The 23,321-nt window shown below is 49.0% G+C and overlaps 1 protein-coding gene across 10 annotated transcripts in view; it reads left to right on the top strand.

The window, feature by feature from the left end:
• The window catches only part of gcgra (glucagon receptor a), a 114,343-nt gene that overhangs the window by 63,205 nt on the left and 27,817 nt on the right, over positions 1 to 23,321 (top strand). For all 10 annotated transcript variants that reach the window (XM_073026340.1, XM_073026348.1, XM_073026346.1 and 7 more), the window contains 2 exons: positions 18,400 to 18,556; positions 22,738 to 22,834. In XM_073026340.1, coding sequence (XP_072882441.1) covers positions 18,400 to 18,556; positions 22,738 to 22,834 — 254 coding nt within the window. The remainder of the gene's footprint in view (positions 1 to 18,399; positions 18,557 to 22,737; positions 22,835 to 23,321) is intronic.

Genomic DNA, 23,321 nt, shown 5'->3' on the forward strand with positions numbered 1-23,321 from the left:
GCCATCAGCCACTGATTGGGGTTTGATTCCTGCCACTGCCAGTAAAAAAGTTCGTACGTTCTCCCCAAGACCACGTGGGTTTCCTCCTGGTGCGCTGGTCTCCACCCACATCGCAAAGACATACTGACGAGAGGCAGCGCGTTGTGGGTATGCTGTGCTGCCCCCAGCACGTCCTCAGACTGCGTTGGCCGTCGACACCAACGGCGCATTTCATTGCACGTTCAGAGTTTCGGCGTGACAAATGAAGCTGATCTTTCTTTAATCTTTGAGAGGTTCCCAGCCTGACGAGCTCCAAAGAAGGAAGGGTGGCTGCAATTAGAGCAACAATTATTTATAGCATTACTGAGCAGGCAGTGATGGACGTTTCTGGCAAAAACTTCAAAGTGAGATATGGAGAAATGTTTCCATTGCAGAGTCGTCACAATCTGGAACGTTGCCCCTAGAGAAGACACCGAAGTGATTCCATCTATGAGCACAGTTATAGACCTCACCTTGTTACTTTGCAAAGCGCAGACTGAACACACCTGTGTTTGCGAGGGGCTAGTACAGGAACGATGGGCCCAGCGGTCGCCATTATCCACCCCATCACTCGGTGGAAATTGTTGATGCTGTCACGTTTCCGTTCCCTTTCCCTTTTCCAAATGTGCCTCAATTAAACATTCACCCAGCTTCCCTTTAAAGAGCAGCTGTGGCCCCTGCTTCCTCCTCAGTCTACAGTCCGATCCAATCATCTTGCAGCTTGCTACCAAGTGGCAATGTTCTGAGGTGGGCAGCGGTCACTTCCCACGTGATAGCCAGTGGGCACCAGCCCCCCTCCAGCTCCCCACCCTCCTGCACAAGGCGAATAGTCACGGTCTTTGTCCGAGGCAAGGGAGGTTCTAAAATTAGAGAGCACAGGCTGAAAGTGAGAGGGGAATGATTTAAAAGGGATCTGAAGGGCAACATTTTTCACAGAGTGTGGTGGGTATGTGGAAGGAGCTGCCAGAGGAAGTGATGGAGGCAGGCAGGACTACAATATTTAAAAGACATTTGGATAAGTGAAGTTTAGAGGGATATGAGTCAAATGTGAGCAAGTGGGACTAGCTCAGGCAAGCACCTGGGTCAACATGGATGAGATGGGCTGAAGGGCCTGTTTCTAAGCTGCATGACTTGATATCTCTATACATGGTTAGTGTTCCATCACATGCATGAATTCTTGTTTACTAATTTGCATAGATTTATCCACCATGTTAATTGGATAAATTATCTCAGTGGCAAATGTGACTTCTTTTTGTTGTAAAGCATCAGGTCAGAGCAAAAATTATGTGCAGAATCCACCTCATTGCAGTCTTCTTTGAAATGTTTCATTTTTCAGTTAGAGATACAGCCCAGTAGCCCCAAACAATCTCGCGCCGCCCAATGACACCCATAAGCCTTGGGAATGTGGGAGGAAACCAGAGCACCCAGAGGAAACCTACGCGGTCACGTGGAGCATGGTGTACTTTATATTTCAGTAATAACGTTGCACTTCCGATTCTCCCGCAGTGCTGCTGGCGGCAAGTTCCAGGCTTCGGGTCTGTTAGCACTGCGACGCCCTGACCTACCTTATTGCTAATAAAGTACATTCTGAGATGCAGTCACCATGGTAACGCAGGGAACGTGGCGGCCTAGTAGGATCCTGCAGGCAGCTCTGTGATAAATGAAATCACTTCTGACACTGCGGCCTCCTCCTTCAACCCTGCCCAGAATTGCTTGGGGTTATAAGCAAGAGGGCTTCCTACCATCTTGTGGCTGGTGTTTAAGTGTCGGAGGCTTTCAGGGCCTACTTTCATCTCTGCCCTGAAAGCCTCCCACACTTAAACACCAGCCACAAGATGGTAGGAAGCCCTCTTGCCTATAACCCCAAGCCTGAGATTCTGGCGCCAAGGCCTGGAGGCCTGAGGTCAGTGAATCTGGGATCAGGGACTGGAGGCCTGGAGGCCTGAAGTCTGTAAGTCTTCAGAGTTTGGGGTCAAGGCTTGGAGGCCTGAGGTCTGTGAGTCTGAGAGTCCAAGACCAAGAACTGGGGATTGGAGGTGGGCCTACCGTGGGGTTGAAGGCCTGCCTGTGTGTGTGTGGGTGGGGAGGGGCTTGCTTTGCTTTGCCGTCTTGTTTCATTCTGTTGTGTTGTTCTGCTGAACATGGTGGGTGGAATGTATGGCAACACTAGCAGTCTGCCCCCACTGCACCCTTGGGTTAAGTTGGTTGTTAATGCAAACAACACATTTCACCGCATGTTTTCATATACATGGGGGTAAATAAATCTGGTTCTGACTGGATAGAATCTGTCTGAGTCTGATCATGGGTCTGATTGGATCTGATCTAAATCAGGTGATGCCCTAGGGACTGAACACCAGAGGAATTCTGACTCCTATTCAGAATGGCAGGAGTGACCAGATGGAATGGCGGGAGACTTGCACAGGCTCGTGTGGTCACGACTGCAGGAAGGGTTAAAGTGGTCAGCTGCTAACTCCCCTGTTGCTTTGTCCCATCCGGAGATATTTTGTCCAGACATGTCATTGATTGATGAGTTCTTGCCGTCAACAGCAAATACCCACAAAGGCTGATGGTGTGATGGAAATGCCGACAAGCATACCAGGGAATTCTTGCTGCTTTTCCCACGGCACGGTTTAATCGCAGAAATGGAGCACTGGCATCCAGAAAGTCAACAATCGGTTCTTAGTGAAGGGAGAGGATCCGGTCCCTGGCCCAGGCATGTGCTGTTATCAACACGTACAGTCCAACCCCAGGCCTGGAATATTACTGGACACAGCCTTACACGCACTTGCAGCTCGGCAGCCAAGAGCAAAGGGCACGATCATCGCAATAAGAAGCCCGTGATTCTGTTTCTCTTTCTATTTGAGACACCTTGTGAGAGATGGCATGGGCAATAGGTTAGGACTTTATTCCTTAGAGCGCAGGAGAATGAGGCAAGATTTGATAGAAGTATACAAAACTATGAGGGGTATCGCTAGGGTAAATACAAACGGGCTTTTTCCTCTGAGGCTAGAACTAAAAGTCATGGGTTAAGGGTTAAAGGTGAAACGTTTAAGGGAACATGAGGGGGAACTGCCTGGCTGGTGAGAGTGTGGAACGAGCTGCCAGTGGAAGCTGTGATGGTAGATTCAATTCAACAGAGGTCTGTATAGGCACATGGAGGGGCAGGTCCAGGTGTGGGTCGAAGTGACTAGAATAACAGATTTGGTATGGACTAGATGGGCTGAAAGGCCTGTTTCTGGGCTGTAGTGCTCTATAACTGTCACTCTAATGTCAGCTGCCTAGCCTGCTGTGTTCTACCAGCGTTTTGTGTGTGTTGTTGTTTGAATTTCCAGCATCTGCAGATTTCCTCGTGTTTGCACTCTAATGTCAGCTTGTGCACAGTTAGTGGGTTAAGAAGTGCCCCAATAACCACTGGAGCTCCTTCTGTTAAGGACAGTGATAGTCTGGAGAACCAGTCCGGACCTTCGGCTTCTGGACAGAGTCACCACTGAGGGCATTTTGTATTTAGTTGGACTCTTTAATACAAAGGATGAGGGATATTTGGTTTAGTATCTGGAACGACACAACTGCCAGACAGTGGTAAACACTGCCAAGTCCATCACAGGCTCCTCAATTCCCTCCACCCAGTCCTTCTTCACAGTGCATTGTGTCAGGAGAGCTAACAGCATCATCAGGGACACCTGTCACCCTGGCCATTCCCTTTTCTCTCTTCTACCTCTGGGGAGAAGCCAAAAGTTGCGTTTATTGTCGTATGCACAAGGACACATTCAAAGTACATATATGTCACCATATACTACTCCGAGATTCATTTTCTTGCAGGCATTTATGTGAAAATAAAGAAATACGATGGAAAACTATACATAGACAAAGACTGACAAACAACTGATGTGCGAAAGGAGACAAATTGTGCAAATAAAAAGTTAAAAAATAGTGAGAACACGAGTTGTAGAGTCTTTGAGAGTGAGTCCATTGGATGTGCTCTGTGATCAGTTCAGTGTTGAGGTGGGTGAAGTTCTCCACGTTGGTTCAGCAGCTGATTGGTCAAGGGGTAATATCTCCTCCTGAACCTGGCAGTGTGGGACCTCCTGCCCAATGGTAGTAGCGAGAAGAGGTCATGGAATGGATGGTGGTGGTCTTTGACGATGGACATTTCTTTCATGCGGCAACGTTGCTTGTAGACGCGCTCGGTGATGGGGAGGGCCTTGTCTGTGATGGGCTGGGCTGTAATGGAGGGCTAAGGGGGAGGGAAGGGTTAGATTGATCTTAGAGTTACGAGACAACATCGTGACTGAAGAGCCTGTAGTGTGCTCTACTGTTCCACGCTCTATATTCCGGCACATTGTCTGTGCCAGCGGCCTGAGCCCCTGTTGGAAGGACAGCTCCTCCCACAGTGGAACAACGTTCTCTCCAATTGTGCTCACTTTTAATCCTTGGTCCTCTTTAATGGCTAAAGCCACCAGTGGAGGTAGCAGAATCTGGATCTTGGAGGCTAAGGTCCATTTCTGGGGATATCTGTCAGTCAGTAAGAATCTGTCAGGATTGTTCCCAACACATTATCAGTAAGAACACGTATCTGAGCCTCGGTGACAGTGTTGAGCCATGAACCGATGAGACTGAGCTGGTAGTATACAGCACGTGATGCTGACATCCAGTTACGAGGGATTGGAAGATAAACTCATCCTACCCAGAACCAGCAGCAGTTTGAAAATCAGATCATTCTACACACTCAGTGGTCACTTTCTTGGGGATCCCCTGCACCTAATAAAGTGGCCACTGAGTGTACGTTCGTGGTCTTCTGAAGGCCACGTCCACTTCTGTGGCCCGTCCACTCCAAGGTTTGAGGTGTTGAGTGTTCAGAGATGCTGTTTCACACACTGCTGTGGTAATGCACGGTTACTTGAATTGCTGTCTCTTTCCTGTCAGCCTGAACCAGTCCGGCCGTTTCTCCCCCCGACCTCGCTCGTTAACAAAGTGTTTTCACCCACAGAACTGCCGCTCACTTTTCACACCATTCTCTGTAAACTCCAGAGTGTCACACGACTGGCTGGTGAGGTATTTGCATTAACAAAAGGTGCACAGGTGTACCTAATAAAGAGGCCATTATCAATGCCTTGAGATTCATTTTCTCACAGGCAAATAAAGATGTACGAATGAATTTATGAAAAGCTTCACCTAAACAAACTGACAAACAGCCAACGTGCAAGAGAAGATAAATTGTGCAAATAACAAAATACTGAGAACCTGAGTTGTAGAGTGCCTATAGACTGTGAAGTCAGCTCAGAGATGAGGTGAGTGAATTCATCCACACCGTTTCAGGAAGCTGATGTCTGGTGTGGGACCTGTGGCTCCTGTGGCTCCACAGCGAGAAGAGAGCGTGGCCTGGGTGGTGGGGGTCCTTGATGATGGATGCTGCTTTCCTGTGACAGCGCCCCATGTCGATGTTCTCAATGGTGGGGAAGGCTGTACCTGCCATTTTCTGGACAGGACATAGATTTCAAGATGAGATGAAAATGATTTTCAAAGGACAAAGTAAATTTACTATCGAAGTACGTCTACAGTATGTCCCCATGTAGAATCCTGAGACTCATTTTTTGTGGGCAAGTACAGTAAATCCAAGAAACATATCAATGCAAGACCACACCCAACAAACAACCAAGGACAACAAACTGTGTAAATATCAAAGAGAAAATTAATAATAAATAACTAAGCAATGAATATTGAGAACATGAGGTGGAGAATCTGGGAAAGTGACTCCACAAGTTGAGGGAACAATTCAGTGATGGGGTGAGTGAAGTTATTCCCTTTGGTTCAAGAGCCTGATGTTTGAGGATTAGTAACTGTTTCTGACCCTGGTGGTGCAGGTCCTGAGGCACCTGGACCTTCTTCCTGATGGCAGTAGCGAGAAGAGAGCATGGTCTGGATGGTCCTTGATAATGGACGATGCTTTCCTGCGACAACGCTCTGTGTAGATGTGCTCAGTGGGTGGGAGGGCTCCACCCTAGATAGTCCACAACCTTTTGTAGGGTTTTCCATTCGAGGGGATTGGTGTTTCCTTACCAATTTTAAGGGATTTTAAAGATACCTGAGGGGTAACTTGATCTGCCAAAGGCTGGTGAGTATGTGGACCAGAGGAAATGGTGGAGATGGGTACAGGTAGAATGTTTCAAGGACATTTGGACGGGTATGTAGATCGGGGAATGTGGGCCAAATGCAGGGAAATGGGATCAGTATAAACAGGCACCTTGGGTGACACAGTCAAGGTGCAGAGTCATATAGCAGAGAACTAGGCCCTTCGGCCCGACTGGTCCATGCTGACCAAGGTTCCCATCTAAGCTGGGTCCATTTCCCACCCTTGGCCTGTTTTGATGTTGTGTAACTCTATGAATCTATATTCAAAGGGCCCCACAGATTTAACATCAGATGGGTGGAGCGAGTGACTGGAACATAACTACAGCTAATCTCTGTCTCTGCCCTTTGCCCTAATTCAGCGTGACCCGTCACGTTAAGCCGCAAAGGGAGTAAGGTGTCCAGTTCTGGGCAGTGGACTTTAGGCGGCATGGGAGGGCCCTGCAGAGGGAGGGGATGAGGGCCTTATGGATAGGTTGGGAGGGGATGAGGGCCTTATGGATAGGTTGGGAGGGGATGAGGGCCTTATGGATAGGTTGGGAGGGGATGAGGGCCTTATGGATAGGTTGGGAGGGGATGAGGGCCTTATGGACAGGTTGGGAGGGGATGAGGGCCTTATGGATAGGTTGGGAGGGGATGAGGGCCTTATGGACAGGTTGGGAGGGGATGAGGGCCTTATGGATAGGTTGGGAGGGGATGAGGGCCTTATGGATAGGTTGGGAGGGGATGAGGGCCTTATGGATAGGTTGGGAGGGGATGAGGGCCTTATGGATAGGTTGGGAGGGGATGAGGGCCTTATGGACAGGTTGGGAGGGGATGAGGGCCTTATGGATAGGTTGGGAGGGGATGAGGGCCTTATGGACAGGTTGGGAGGGGATGAGGGCCTTATGGATAGGTTGGGAGGGGATGAGGGCCTTATGGATAGGTTGGGAGGGGATGAGGGCCTTATGGATAGGTTGGGAGGGGATGAGGGCCTTATGGATAGGTTGGGAGGGGATGAGGGCCTTATGGATAGGTTGGGAGGGGATGAGGGCCTTATGGATAGGTTGGGAGGATGGTGCCGTTCTCCTTGAGGAGAAAGTTGATAGAGATCACCTAAGTGGTGACCAGTTTAGCTGTGAGATGTAAAAGGAGTTCACTCCCGCTGACACGTTAACCAGTGGTCCTGGATTGAAAGTTCTGGGTGTGAGATTCGGTGGGGAGGGGAAGGAAAGCTCTTCACCCAGCAGGACGCGATGTTCAGCTGCTCCCCGCCCACTGGCACCATGGAAACCAAGCCAGTAGGGCCTACAGAAGGGAACTGGTTAGGTCCTTAGGAGAAAACAGTTTGTAGAGTGGGGGGAAAGAACAGGTGAATGTGACTGGGGGGAAAATTGCTGTGCCAGGAGTCAACAGAGACTTGATGGGCCAAATGGCCCTCCTTCCTGTTCTGTAACTGTTGTGTGACTCTCTGTCTCTAGTGATTTTGGCGTTGCCACCTGGGCTCTCACTACATGGAGTGAATCCGAATCCTTTGTACCTGGGACAGGGATAAACTCTATTTCTCCTACCCCCTTCCTGTCTCCACTGTCTCTCTCTATTCCCCCCCTCACTCACCTCTGTTCTGCCCACCACCCCTTCCCTCTCCCTCCCAATTGAGTCAACTGGGTCTTTCCTTCCAACACACGCACAAAATGCAAGAGGAACTCAGGAGGTCAGGCAGCATCTATGGAGAGGAATAAACAGTCCACACTTTGGGCCGTGACCCTTCTTCACGTTTAACCCTCCTTTAACTGTGTTTGAGTCTGAAACTCGGACTGAGTGAACAAACACCAGTAAAACCCTCCAGAGGGGAACTGAGAAGCACTGAAGATCTGATGCATCCTGTGGACCTCATCTTCGCTGTAAAATCAGAGCCAGTGAGTCGATCCCTGACATCTGGTCTGAAGTCGCTCATAACGTGGATCGCCAGTTCACTAGCTTGTCGCTGTCGGCGGGAACTCTTAAAGAAAAGCTTAGCTTGGTAATGAAACATGGAAACACACAGAGAAGTGTGTCGTCCGCACCAGCGACCAACGCAGTCCAAGGGTGTGCTGGGGGCAGCCCGCAAGCGGTGCCGCGCCCCTCCCCCCCCCGCCGGTGCCAACGTAGCACGCCCGCAACTTGCCAACCCTAAACTGGGTGTATTGGAATATGTGGGGAAACCCGGAGGAAATCCACACGGCCGCGTGGAGAACGTGCAAACTCCTTGCAGACGGCGGTGGGAATCGAACCCCGATCGCCAGCGCTGTAACACCGTTTCACCAGCCGCTGTGCTCCGTGCCCACCAACCGCGTATACCGTTCCCTCCTGGAGCTTCACACGAGCAAGGAGTTGCCTTGCAGCCTGGTGTATGTGACGACAGACTGCTCGGAGTCAGAATCTGGCCTCCTGCTCGTCCTTACAAGGTTTGAAAATGAAACCGGGCAGCAGTCAGTATTGGTGGTGACGCACCATCAATAACTCTCTGAGACGTGAGGCGAGATATCGGCTTTTATTGGCTGGAAGAAAGAACAAGCAGCAATTGACCACCACACTGCATCCTGGAGACTGAGGCCGGGGCGGAGACCCCAATCGCCTTTATACCGGGGTCCGTGGGAGGAGCCACAGGAGCAGTGGGGGGGGGGCGTGTCCAGACAGGTATATGTAGTTCACCACAGGTGGTGCGTTCCCTCCGAGGCTCAGGGGCCTCAGAAACACAAAGTCCATCTGCAGACTGGCTCCCACTCTCCCCCAGTGTGCGTTCCTGTGCCAGGGGATTTGCCTGTCACAAGCAAATGGATTTACTGACAAATGTGCTGCTTCAGGCTCTGAGGCAGCTCCTGATGTATTAGAGTACTCAGTTCAACGCAGTCATGGGCTGGCACTCCGCTACTACAGGCACGGAGCAGGGCTCCGCTAGCTGGGAAGCTCCTGTGGCTACTGGGGGTCACGCACTGCACCAGGACTCTGGTTCGATCCCTGCTCTCCCCACAAGGCGTGACCTGTGCAGCCAGCCGCAGGGAGGGGACGTCGAACAAATGAGTGTTGTAAAGTGCTCCCGAGACAGGGAGGGACACGGGGTATCAGGGGACCCATGGAACGGGGGTGAGGGTCTGCTCGGGAGGTCAGCTCTGAAAGTGAATGTGATATGATTCGGCCGGCGGCCCTGGGGTTGGAGGATTGTGCATGTGCATAGGGAGGGACGGGGGCTGATTTTGTTGCTTGTGGTGTTCTGTGCGTTAGGGACATGCTACGCTGGTGCTGGAATGTGTGACGGTACTTGCGGGCTGCCGCCACTGCAGGGGTGTGTGTGTGTGTGTGTGTGTGTGTGTGTGTGTGTGTGTGTGTGTGTGTGTGTGTGTGTGTGTGTGTGTGTGTGTGTGTGTGTGTGTGTGTGTGTGTGTGTGTGTGTGTGTGTGTGTGTGTGGGCCCGTTAATGCAAACTATGCATTTCTCTGTACGTTTCGATGTACTCGTGACAAATAAAGCTGAATCTGAATCCGGTTACATTAGCATTTGCGAATATTCGTATCTCCTTCATTTTCAGAGCTGGCTATTTATTAAAGCGATTTATTTAAGTCCCTTTGTTCTCTCCACCTCCATTCACTTCCACCCGTGTTGGCACCTGCTGCACAGCGTCGCATCGTTTGAAGTTGTGACATTCCTTGGCCTCATGTTGTCCCACTGCTGAAGAGCTTTTGAGCAGAGAATTAATTTTAAATTAATTCGTTCTCTAACCCCCATTCCGGGCCCCACACTCTCCTTCCAGCCGAGGCGACACTTCACTTGATCTACCATAACCATCGGTCCCCACGCGGCCTCCTCTCCATCGGTGAGACCCGACTCAGAGTAGGGGACTGACTGCTTCGCTGAGCTCCTTTGCCGTGTCCACAACAAGCACGGCTTCCCAGTGGCCAACCGTTTAAATTCCAACCTCCCCTCTCATCCTGGCACGTCCGTCCACGGCCCCCCCGCCAACCGCAGTGAGACTGCCCTCAGTTTGGAGGAGCAACGATCTCTCGAGCTTCCAGTAATCTATTCCCCTTGACCTTTTCTCTTTTTCCAACCCCTCCCCTCTCACCCCTTCTCCTCACCAGCCTATCACCTCCTGAGCCGGCCTGTGGCGTAGTGGCATCAGTGCTGGACTTCGGAGCGAAGGCTCCTGAGTTCGAATCCAGCCGGCTCCCTTGCACGCTTTCCATCCGTGCTGGGTTGAGCGTTGAGCTAGCAAGAAAGCCTGCTTAAAAAAACTCCACTGGGACGGTGACGTTCAGCCTCTTCTTCTATCACCTCCTTGTGGTGCCCCCTACTCCTGCCTTTTCCCTATAGTCCACTCTTCTCTCCTATCACACTCCTTCTTCAGCCTATCACCTCCCAGCTTCTTACTTCATCCCCTCCCTCCTCCATGCACCTACCTTCTCCCTCGCCAGGCCTCACCTGTCACCTGCCAGCTTGTACTCCTCTCCCCCCCCCCCCCCCCACCTTCTTGACTTGGCTTTCCAGTGCCGACGAGGGGTTACAGCCGACAGTTTATTCCTGAGTTCCTCCAGTATTTTGCGTGTGTGGCTCAGGGTTTCCAGCACCTGCAGAATCTGTAATTGGGAGGAGTTCCATTGCTGGCACCTGACTCTGCCTATTTTGTACGGTTTGCTCCTCACACCGAGTCCCTGAGACATTATTACATCCTCTTCCTTTATGGTGACAACGTACAAACCCATTCCTGCTGGTTTAATCACTCAGGTCTGTCTCTGAAGGTCCCAGCTCTCTCTCCGTGCCTCTTCCCTCCTCTTTGTGTATTTAAAATCATTCGCCAAGACTCTCAGTTTGTTTTATACCTTTTAATAACTCCTTGAGCCACTTTAAGCTTGGCCCTTTGGACAACCCTGTTTGAATAATCCATTAGTCTCGTACTCCAAGCTCCCTCCCAACCCCCAATGTTGCTTTTTAAGGAGATGTTTGCATTGAAGCAGATCCTCCTTTCGAACACCTCTCATGTGTCTTTGACCCTGTTTATTTTACTGTAGGTTACTTGTTAACAGTGCCCGAATTAACGTGCTCAGCCTGCACGTTATTCCTTCAGAGTCCACTTCACTTAACCTCAAGGCTTCAGCTTGCATCTGATCTTGTGTTTTCTTGACCTTTGTGTCAGTCTCCATCGTGTTCCGTTCCTTGTTTGCCAGATGCTCCTTCACAGCCTCATAATTAATTCATTCCGGCTTGTAACTTATTACTTAATCCCCTGTCAGTTTTATATCGTGTTGTTTTGGAGAACTGCCCTGAATACACTCAAGAAACTCGCAACTCTCAGTCGAGTGTGAAAGTTAACATCTCTCGTTGTCCCTTCCTTGCCTTTGTTCTGAAACCTTCTATTTATTGACTTCCCTGCCAGAGAGCCCGTTACAGATCGTGGAATTGGAGCAGAATTAGGCCATTTGACCCATTGAATCTGCTCCGCCATTTGATCATGGCTGATACAATTTTTCTCTCAACTTCATTCTCCTGCCTTCTCCCCATAAACTTTTGCACTCTGACTTCTCAAGAATCTACCAATCTCTGCCTTAAATACATCCAATGACCTGACCTCCACAGATTCATCACCCTCTGGCTAAAGAAATTCCTCCTCATCTCCACTCAAAATGGATTCCCTCTGTTCTCAGTCTGTGCCCTCTGGTCCTCAACTCCCCCACTATAGGAAACAACCTCTCCACATTCACTCTATCTAGGCCTTTCAATATTCAACAGGTTTCAATGAGATCCCCTCTCTTTCTCCTAAATTCTGGCAAGAACAGGCCCAGTGCCATTACACACTCCTCATATGAAAAGCCTTTCATTACTAGAATCTTTCTTTTTGTGAACCTACTTTGAACCCTCTCCAGTATTAGCACATCCCTTCTTAGAACAGGCCCAAAACTGCTCACAATACTCCAAGTGTGGTCTGACCAATGCCTTATAAAGCCTCAGCATTACATCCTTGTTTTCATGTTCTAGTTCTCTCAAAGTGAATGTAAACTTTGCACTTGCCTTCATTACCAATGACTCAGCCTGCAAGTTAATCTTTAGGGAATCCTGCACGAGGTCCCTCTGCACCTCTGATTTTTAAATTTTCTCTCCATTTAGAAAGCAGTCTGTGCTTTGTTTCTTCTACCAAAGTGCATGACCGTACAGTTCCCGACACTCTATTCCATCTGCCACTTCTTTGCCCTTTCTCCTAATCTGTCCAACTCCTTCTGCAGACTCCCTGCTGCCACCAACACTACCTGCCCCTCCACCTATCTTCAGATTGCCTGCAAGCTTGACCACAAAGCCACTAATTCTAACAGATATAACGGAAAAAGGAGTGGTCCCAACAATGACCCCTGCAGAACACCACTGGTCACCAGCAGCTAACCAGAAAAGCAACCCTGTATTCCCACTCCCGCCTCCTGCTACTCAGCCAACCCTCTATCCGCGCTGGCATCTTTGTTGTAATACCATGGGCTCTTATCTTGCTAAGCAGCCTCGTGTGTGGCACCTTGTCAAAGGCCTTCTGAAAATCCAAGTACACACGGATTCTCCTTTGTCTATCCTGCTTGTAATTTCCTCAAAGAATTCCAACAGATTTGTCAGGCAAAGTTTTCCCCTAAGGAAGCCATGCTGACTTTGGCCCATTTTATCATGTGCCTCCAAGTGCCTCAATACCACACCCTTAACAATTGACTGACACATCTTACTAACCACAGAGCTCAGGCTAAACGTCGGTCCATGGCCTTCTCTACTACTATGATGAGGCCACTCTCAGGTTGGAGAAACAACACCTCATATTGCATCTGGGTAGCCTCCAACCTCACAGCATGAACATCGATTTCTCAAACTTCTGGCAATTTCTCCCCCTCCCCTTCTCTCTTTTTCCATTCCCCATTCTGGTTCCCCACTTACCTCTTCTCTTCTCCTCAGCTGCCTATCATCTCCCTCTGGTGCCCCTCCTTTCCCTTTCTCCCATGATCGATTGTCCTCTCCAATCAGATTCCGTCTTCTTCAGCCCTTTACCTTTTCCACCTATCCCCTCCACTGACCTTCCCCCTCACCTGGCCTCACCTATCAGCTTCTAACTGGTACTCCTTCCCCTCCACCCAACATCTCATTCTGGTTTCTTCCCCCTTCCTCTCCAGTCCTGCTGAAAGGTCTCGGCCTGAAACATCGACTGTTTAATCCTTTCCGTAGAAGCTGCCTGACCTGCTGAGTTTCTTCAGCATTTTGTGTGTTACTCTGAATTTCTAGCTTCTGCAATAATTATGGACTTTTTTAAAGGAAAAGAGATGAGTTCTATTGCTTATTTACATGTGTTCATTGTTTAAATATTAATAAAACTAGAACAGACGCTGATTGCCGCAGGTAGCTGTGGAGACGACGTCTTGATGTATATGTAAGGCAGAGATTGATAGATTCTAGATTGGTCAGGGCATGAAGAGATACGGGGAGAAGGCAGGAGACTGCGGCTGGAAGAGAAAATGGATCAGCAATGAAGAAATAGTAAGCAGACTCAATGGGCCAAATGGCCTAATTCTGCTCCTATATCTTATGGTCTTAAAGGAATAAAGAATTTTGGAGAATCTGTTCTAAAATTACACTGGACAACAATTTTTTTGAAAGCGTTGTTACCTCAGAATTTAAAAAAAATTTATGATTGAAGCTGAACACAAATATAATTTCAGACTACTTGTATCATGTAGGAATTTAGAGATAAAAATAAATTAACTTCTATTGAATATAATGCATTTAACTGCATAACTATTAGTTGTAATAGTTCAATTAAGCTAAAAATGTTTTGTTGATGATTTTCATTTGTACTCAGTGTCTGGGGCTTTTCGCTTAAGTGTCCAACAATAACCAGCCAGTATTGATGGATTCCAGTTGCCCTGATACCGTTTCTCCATGACCGCAATGTCCTGGTGAAACCTTTCACCGTGCTCGTCACTGACAGCGCCAAGATTTGCGGGGAAGCAGTCTGAAAGGGAATGCAGAAAATGAACCTTTAGTGACATGTTGCACTTCATGGTTTTGTCTGCTTGAAGCATGTTGTCAACCAGCTATATGTTGTTCGGTGCTCTGTAGTTGCCAAGAAAACTTTCAACAACGTACTTGAATGCCTTCCATGTGATTTTCTCCGGTCCCGCTAGAAGTTCTTCAAATTGCCTGTCATCGATGACTTGTTTGATTTGTGGACCAACAAAAATGCCTTCCTTAATCTTGGCATCTTGGCATCAGTTATTCTGACTGGAATTATGATTTGAAATAACAAATAGAGGTGCTTTGAGGAAAAAATGGTGCTTGATAAGGAAATTTCATGGTGATTTTCATGATCAGCAGCCCAAAATCCATTAAGATACACGCAAAGTAATCTTTGTTGCCCGGTGTTACTAATATTAATTAGACAATTGAAAGATGTCATCATTTCTGTATATGGTGGCGTAGTAGTTTAAAGTAGTGCTTCAGAGCAACAGCTGTAAGATTGCGTTCAACTTGCGCTGCGGTTTAGAAGGAGGTTGTATGTTCTCCCCGTAACCATGAGTGTTCCCTTTGGGTGCCCTGCTTGCACCCCACATTCCAACGTCCTGCAAGTTAGATGATAGATAGATAGATAAATACTTTATTCATCCCCATGGGGAAATTCAACTTTTTTTCCAATGTCCCATACACTTGTTGTAGCAAAACTAATTACATACAATACTTAACTCAGTAAAAAAAAAATATGATATGCATCTAAATCACTATCTCAAAAAGCATTAATAATAGCTTTTAAAAAGTTCTTAAGTCCTGGCGGTAGAATTGTAAAGCCTAATGGCATTGGGGAGTATTGACCTCTTCATCCTGTCTGAGGAGCATTGCATCGATAGTAACCTGTCGCTGAAACTGCTTCTCTGTCTCTGGATGGTGCTATGTAGAGGATGTTCAGAGTTATCCATAATTGACCGTAGCCTACTCAGCGCCCTTCGCTCAGCTACCGATGTTAAACTCTCCAGTACTTTGCCCACGACAGAGCCCGCCTTCCTTACCAGCTTATTATAGTATCACTATGGTGTGGGAATGCTGGGTTGGTGCCAGGAACGCTTGCGGGCTGCCCCCAGCACAGCCTTGACACTAAACGACGTATTTCATAGAATGGTTTGATAGTAGCTAGCAAATAAAACTAATCCCTTAAAAATGGTGTTGTTGTTGTAACCGTTTACTATCCGGATACCGATGTGTACACCAGGTCTGCGAGGATCTCAAAATGGATCATACAACATCACGCGTTCTGTCGTCCAGGCCAGCATGGGCCGCTTCCTGGGAAAGCGTCTCACTGCTCTCGGGTTGTGAAAAAAAAATCATTCACTGCTTCATTTGGCAGCAAAGATAATCATTATATATCTTTTTTATCATGGGAAGGGTTTAAAGAATTGAGGGGCGGCACTGCCTCGTGCCACGTGCCAACAATATATTTTGCACCTGCCACCCTGGGCGCTTGTGCCATAGGTTCAGTAACCCTGTTCATGGGGAACTGGCACAAGCGAGGACGACAGTGATCAGCCACACTTGCATTGAGCGGTGGGGCAGCTTGGAAGGAAGGAGGGGCTTTCTTCTCCTGCTTTCTTGGGTTTCTCGTCTCCCACTTGCCCCTCCTCGTTACCCCGGCACCTCATTATTTCTCACGTCTGCCCAGTCAACTGCCCAGTGTTTCTTTTGGCCACTTCCACCACGGGGCACCTCAGCGACTTATCTGCTCATCCCTTCCTGGTGTGTCAGTGCGGTTGGACTGGAGTGTAGAATCGCTTTTCTAGTATTTCCCTTGCAGTCTAACTTTCCTATACTTACTCATAATTTTTATACAAACACCTAAATACTGCCTGTGTAATTGTTCAGTAAATTTTCAAGCAGTTGTAGTACATTTAATCCGGTTTATTTTAGAAGCTTCTCAGATTTCTGCAGCAGATGTCACACCATTTGAAGCTGGGTATTTCACAGGGGAATTGTTATCACTGGAATGTTGTTTGTCTCTAGTCTGAGTGTGAGCCAATCACGGTTTAAGGTTCTGTAGCAACTTGCAGTCAGAGCAGGATAATGTTGTGTAAATCTTGTGCGTAATAAATGATCTCAGACCCTGGGTCTGATTGTCCGAGGGGTTACCCACTGTCGCCACTCTGGCTGGATAAGTGCAGATCTAAATTCTGCCCAATCTAATTACTACTTCTCGTTGATCTAGAAAGGAACAGGAGGGAAATGGGGATAAACTTCCTCAGCGTGTCTGCTGGAAAGATGGAGATACGTCCGGTCACAGCTCTCAGAAGATGAGACAGCTGCAGTGACTGCGAGAGGGTGTGGGTGGGATGAGGGCACACGACAGGTCCAGCAAGCTCACACTTTACAACCCATTCTCTGCTTCATAAAATGATGTCGTTAGAGCCGTCGGCATGGAAACAGACCCTTCTGCCCACTTCCTCCATGCTGTCCAAATTGCTTCACTGAGCTAACCCCAATGGTCTGCATTGGGCCCACGTCCCTCTAAACCTGGGGTCCACAGACCCCTCAGTGAACAGAAAGGGCCCATGTCATAAAAACCCTGCTCTACATACCTGCCTGAGTGTCTTTCCAATGTCATAATTATACCCGCCTTTACCACTTCCACTGGCAGCTCGCTCCATATTCTCAACACCCTCGGTGTGGAAATTTGTCCTTCATGTCCATTTTAAATCTCTCCCCCCTCTCAATTTGAGTCTTTGCCCTAAGCCCATCCATCTTATCCTCTTCCCTACACCTCTATCCTTCAGCCTCCAATTCTCCAGGGAGACCCACCCAGCCTTTCCCTAAAACTGAAACCTTGTAGAGACAGAGATGCACCATCAATAACTCTCGGAGACGTGAGGCGAGATATCGGCTTTTATTGGCTGGAAGAAAGAACAAGCAGCAATTGACCACCACACTGCATCCTGGAGACTGAGGCTGGGGCGGTGTCCCCATTCGCCTTTATACCGGGGTCTGTGGGAGGAGCCACAGGAGCAGTCAGCAGGGGGGGCGTGTCCAGACAGGACACCACACACAGTCACCCCTCATAAATCCTTTTTGTGCTCTTTCCAGTTTCATGACACCCTTCCTGTAGCAGAGGGACCAGGAATGTACCCGGTACTCCAAATGCTGCCTTCCTTTCTTCCCTTCCCTCTCATGTGTCTTCCAAGGCTCCCTGTAAAGGTGGAAATGCCCAGAACCAAAATCAGGTTTATTATCACTGACGTAACGTCCTGAAATTTGTTGCTTTGCAGCAGCAGTACAATGCAGTACATAAAATATTATTATAAGTTGCAATTAAAAAATATTAAAAAATAAATAGGAGAGAAAAATACTGAGGAGGTGTCCGTGGGTTCATGGTCCGTTCAGAAATCTGATGGCGGCGGCGAAGAAGCTGTTCCTGAATCATTGAGAGTGTTTTCAGGGTCCTGTACCTCCTCCCTAAAGGAAGCAATCAGAAGAGGGCACGTCCTGGGTCTCGGGGGTCCTTAAAGATGGATTCCGCCTTTTTGAGGCATTGTCTTTTGAAGATTTCCTTGATGGTGGGGAGGCTAACGCCCAAGATGGAACTGGCTAAATTTGCAACCCTCTGCAGCTTTTTCTGACCCTGTGCAGTGGTCCCTCCGTACCAGATGGTAATGCTCTACACAGTATGCCTGTAGAAATTTGCTGGGGTCTTTGCTGACAAACCAAATCTCCTCAAACTCCGAATGAAATATAGCCGCTGGCGTGCCTTCTTTGTAATCGCATCAATATTTTCAGCCCAAGATAGATCCTCAGAGATCTTGACATCCAGGAATTTGAAACTGCCCACCTTTCCATTGCTGATCCCTTGGTGAGGACTAGTCTGCCCCCTCGACTTCCCCTTCCTGAAGTTCACAATCAATTCCTAGGTCTTACTGATGTTAAGTGCAAGGTGCTTGTTGCGACTCCACTCAATCAGCTGATCTATCTTGCTCGTCATCACTGTCTGAAATTCTGTTGGTAACACTTGCGTCATTGGCAAATTAATAGATGACATCTGAGCTCTGCCTTTTCACACAGTCACGGGTGTAGGGAGAGTAGAGCACGATGGTCACGAATGGAGTGTATGGAGTTGCCACGGTGATGTGGGCAGAGCCAGTCCCTTGATGGCGGTGCAGTGGTCTGAACCTCCTTCCCGGTTGCCCCGGGTATTGGCTGCAGCCCAGGTTTGCCTGTGATTGCCGGTTGACTGATTCCCAGTCTTTGTTGCAGGAGTTTGCTCGGATCACCCGCGCCCCCTCGGCGTCTCCGCCTGAGCACTGACCGCCCCGGAGCTCCCGGATGCACCCATGGTTCTTGGCCGCACCGCACAGGCATGTCACAAGCTCGATTCCTCATCCTCCTCGTAGCACTGTCCATGAACTTCCAGGTAAGGAAGTCGAGGCTGCCCCTGCCCTCCGCGGACCGTTGTGTGACTGTGGCTGGGGTGGTAGCGGGAGAGAGAAGCCTGCTCTTTTTCTCTCACTCTGACTGCGCTCCCTGAACCAACCACCCTAGGCAGCAGTGACCTGGATCTCCCACCAGTAATATCCAGTGCCCGCCATGTCCCGTGAACTCCTCCCGGAACCTGAGGTGGCGTCAATAAGCCACATGTCATGTATATGTCAGTATACACTGCCTTGAGATTCATTTTCATACAGGCATTTACCAGAAAATCACGCAATACAATAGAATTGTGAAAAACTATAAGTAACCAAGATTAACAAATGCCAAATTGCAAGGTGTTGAGGTGAGTGAAGTTATCCACGCTGGTTCAGAAGCCGGTAACTTCTCATCTTTTTCCTCCTGTTCTGATGAAGAGTCTCAGCCTGAGACGCCGACTGTCTATTCTTTTCCTGGCCTGCTGAGTTCCTCCAGCATTTTGTGTGGGTTGCTTGGATTTCCACATCTGCAGATCTTCCCTTGTCTGTAACTGCTGCTGAACGTGGTGGTTTGGGACCTAAGGGTTCTGTACTTCCTGCTTGATGGTAGTAGTGAGAAGGGGGTAGGGCCTGGGTGGTAGGGGTCTTTGTTGATGGTAGTAGTGAGAAGGGGGTAGGGCCTGGGTGGTAGGGGTCTTTGTCGATGGTAGTAGTGAGAAGGGGGTAGGGCCTGGGTGTTAGGGGTCTTTGTTGATGGTAGTAGTGAGAAGGGGGTAGGGCCTGGGTGGTAGGAGACTTTGTCGATGGTAGTAGTGAGAAGGGGGTAGGGCCTGGATGGTAGGGGTCTTTGTTGATGGTAGTAGTGAGAAGGGGGTAGGACCTGGGTGGTAGGGTCTTTGTTGATGGTAGTAGTGAGAAGGGGGTAGGGCCTGGGTGGTAGGGTCTTTGTCGATGGTAGTAGTGAGAAGGGGGTAGGGCCTGGATGGTAGGGGTCTTTGTTGATGGTAGTAGTGAGAAGGGGGTAGGACCTGGGTGGTAGGGGTCTTTGTTGATGGTAGTAGTGAGAAGGGGGTAGGGCCTGGATGGTAGGGGTCTTTGTCGATGGTAGTAGTGAGAAGGGGGCAGGGCCTGGGTGGTAGGGGTCTTTGTTGATGGTAGTAGTGAGAAGGGGGTAGGGCCTGGGTGGTAGGGGTCTTTGTCGATGGTAGTAGTGAGAAGGGGGCAGGGCCTGGGTGGTAGGGTCTTTGTTGATGGTAGTAGTGAGAAGGGGGTAAGGCCTGGGTGGTAGGGGTCTTTGTTGATGGTAGTAGTGAGAAGGGGGTAGGACCTGGGTGGTAGGGGTCTTTGTTGATGGTAGTAGTGAGAAGGGGGTAGGGCCTGGGTGGTAGGGGTCTTTGTTGATGGTAGTAGTGAGAAGGGGGCAGGGCCTGGGTGGTAGGGGTCTTTGTTGATGGTAGTAGTGAGAAGGGGGTAGGACCTGGGTGGTAGGGTCTTTGTTGATGGTAGTAGTGAGAAGGGGGTAGGGCCTGGGTGGTAGGGTCTGTTGATGGTAGTAGTGAGAAGGGGGTAGGACCTGGGTGGTAGGGGTCTTTGTTGATGGTAGTAGTGAGAAGGGGGTAGGGCCTGGGTGGTAGGGGTCTTTGTCGATGGTAGTAGTGAGAAGGGGGTAGGGCCTGGGTGGTAGGGGTCTTTGTTGATGGTAGTAGTGAGAAGGGGGTAGGACCTGGGTGGTAGGGTCTTTGTTGATGGTAGTAGTGAGAAGGGGGTAGGGCCTGGGTGGTAGGGGTCTTTGTCGATGGTAGTAGTGAGAAGGGGGTAGGGCCTGGGTGGTAGGGGTCTTTGTCGATGGTAGTAGTGAGAAGGGGGTAAGGCCTGGATGGTAGGGGTCTTTGTTGATGGTAGTAGTGAGAAGGGGGCAGGGCCTAGGTGGTGGGGTCTTTGTTGATGGACGATACCTGCCTGTGACAGCCCTCCTTGTAGATGTGCTCGATGGTGGGGAGGGCTTTGCCTGTGACGGACTGGGCTGCATCCACCATCTTCTGTAGACTTTTCCATTCTTGGACATAGGTGCTTCCAAAGCAGGCAAGGTGCATCCGGACAGGATGCTCCCACTCTGCATCTGTAGAAGTTTGCCAAAGTTTCAGATGATGTGCCGAATCTGTGCAAACTTCCAAGAAAGTAGAGATGCTGTTGACTTCTTTGTGATGGTGGTCCCAGGACACATCCTCTGATTTGCCAGCACCAAGAAATATGAAGTTACAGACACTGAAACGTAGCAGCAGGCCCTTTGGCCCATCGTGTCCATTCTAACCGTCTCATCCCCACCCGTAGTAATGCCATTCACCCGCTCTTGGTAATTCACAAGGCAGTGAACCTCATGCATTGAGTGAGATAGTGAGGGTGCGATTGGTGGAAACCCGATTTATTGTGGCGTTGGATTTGGTGGGCTGGCCCTCTCAGAGTGGTGCTTTGTTAGGGGTAACGATTCAGGGTCATTGGTTTGTTATTGTTCTGAGATACAGCTTTATCATAAACTCAGGAGATGCTGGCAATCCAGAGCAGCACACACAAGATGCTGGAGGAACTCAGCAGGTCAGGCAGCATCAATAATGATGGATTAACAGTCAATATTTCAGGCCCAGACCCATCGTCAGTGAAAAATATTGTTTGCGTGCTTTTCAGACGGATCATATTATGCAAGAGTACTTTGGTTTAGTAAATCAATAACAGACTACAAATTATTAAATGCCTTGTGATGCCCCAAAGGCTTCCTAAATGTTGCAAGAGTCTCTCCCTCTGTCACCTTCTTAGGTAGCGTGTTCCAGGTTCTGGCAGGAAAAAAACATCCTCAAATCCTCTTTCAGTCTCTCCTCACTTACTCCTTCTGTCCTTAGACGCCTCTGCCACAGCAAAAAGTTTCCTGTCACCTATCCTGTCTAGTTTGTAGTTCTTTGTCACCTTCCTCACTCCAAAAAAAGACATCCAGTCTCACCTTGCAACTGAAACATCACATCCCAGGCAACATCCTAGTGAATCCCCTCTGTACCTTAAACGAAGATGTGGCTGCACTGGAGGCGGGCGAGTCCTGCCCCAAGCTAGGAGTGGAACTTTTAACAAACTTCTGTCGACACACAGTGGAGTTGCGACTCAGCCTGGGGAGCCCAGGAACGGAAAAGTCTGTAGAACGAGGTGGAGTCAGCCCAGTCCATCACGTGCAGACCCCTCCCCACCATTCAGCACGTTTCCAAAGAGCCGGCCACAAAGGAGTAGCATCCATCATCAAAGATTGCCCCACTATCCAGGCCATGCCCTCTTCTCATTACTACCATTGGACAGGAGGTACAGGAACCTTAGGTCCCACCCTACCAGTTTCAGGAACAGTTAATACGCTACAGCCAACAGGGCCCTGAACCAGAATGGATAACTTCACTCACCACAACTCTGAACTGATTTCACAACCTGCAGACTCACTTTCGAAGATCCTTTACAAACTCATGTTCTCAGTATTAATTTCATTTGCTCAGTTGGTCTTCTGCATGGTTGGTTCTCTGCAGATTTTGTCTCTTTATCTATAATGTTTAATAAAATTCTATTTTTTTTTTAATTTTCCTGTAACTAACCTGCAAGTAAATGAATCTCAAGGTCGTAGCTGGTAACATTTACATACTTTGATGGTAAATTTACTTTGAACGTTGATGGAACAGTCAACCTTTGATGCCCAGCTGTTGGTGTATGAGTGTATAACCAGAAAAGCCCATTTTAATCAGCGAGGAGCTGAGCGAGTACAAAGTGGGATGTCTATGCTTCACTGGGACCTGGTGTAATCATAAGAGAGGACACAGTAACGTAGCAATTAGCAAAACGTTCTCACAGCACCAGCAACCTGGGTTCAATTCCAGCACTGCCTGCAAGGAGTCTGTACGTTCTCCCTGTGAATTTCTGGGTTTCCTCTGAAGCTCCGGTTTCCTCCCACATTCAGAAGACACGTGGGTCAGCATGGGACATGCTATGTTGGCGCCAGAGGCTCGGCAACACTTGGACTGTCTTGGTCGTTGACGCCAACAACATATTTCACTGTACAGTTTGATGTGCATTAAACAAATTAAAGCTAATGTTTGGATCTTTCATCTTAGCACGTACGTTCCACATGGATATGCTCTCAATGCTCCGATTGGCTTCTGTCTTACAGAGAGCATCATTTGTCATCCTGGAGAACACATTGGAAAAGTGGCAGAGGTATTCCGACGCCTGTTTCAGAAACATGTCCAGGGACTCCCAGCCAAAAGGTAGGACCTTCCCGCTAACCAAGCGGGTCTCGCTGGACTGTGCGGCCATTGGCGTGGTTCGGTGCCCCCCAGAACTGCCTTGTCCCTTGTCGCTGGCTGTGATACCATTTCTGGAGACACCCGTCTTTAAGTGCCGGAGATGTTCCGGTCTGGTTTTCCACTGTGGGGGTCAGGGCAGGGTGGACAGGGAGTGGGACGGGGAGGGGGGCAGAGGTTAGTGTTGCTATCGGCAACTTAAAGGGGCATGTTGTCTCACAGAGCAGGGTGAGTCCCGATGAAGGGTCTCGGCCTGGAACATCGACAATCCGTTCATTTCCACAGATGCTGCCTGATCTCCAGCACTTTGTGTTCTGCACTCAATTGCCATTTGCTCTCAAGCACTTCTGTGGACGTCACCTGTCATAACAGCTCACAGTCCATCTCACATAGCCTCTGCTCTTGGAATAATTCTCTTCCGTTGTTACCCAGAGCAACGATGATAGCCTGG

This window comes from Hemitrygon akajei, chromosome 22, assembly GCF_048418815.1.
Source record: "Hemitrygon akajei chromosome 22, sHemAka1.3, whole genome shotgun sequence".
Classification (NCBI taxonomy): Eukaryota; Metazoa; Chordata; class Chondrichthyes; order Myliobatiformes; family Dasyatidae; genus Hemitrygon; species Hemitrygon akajei.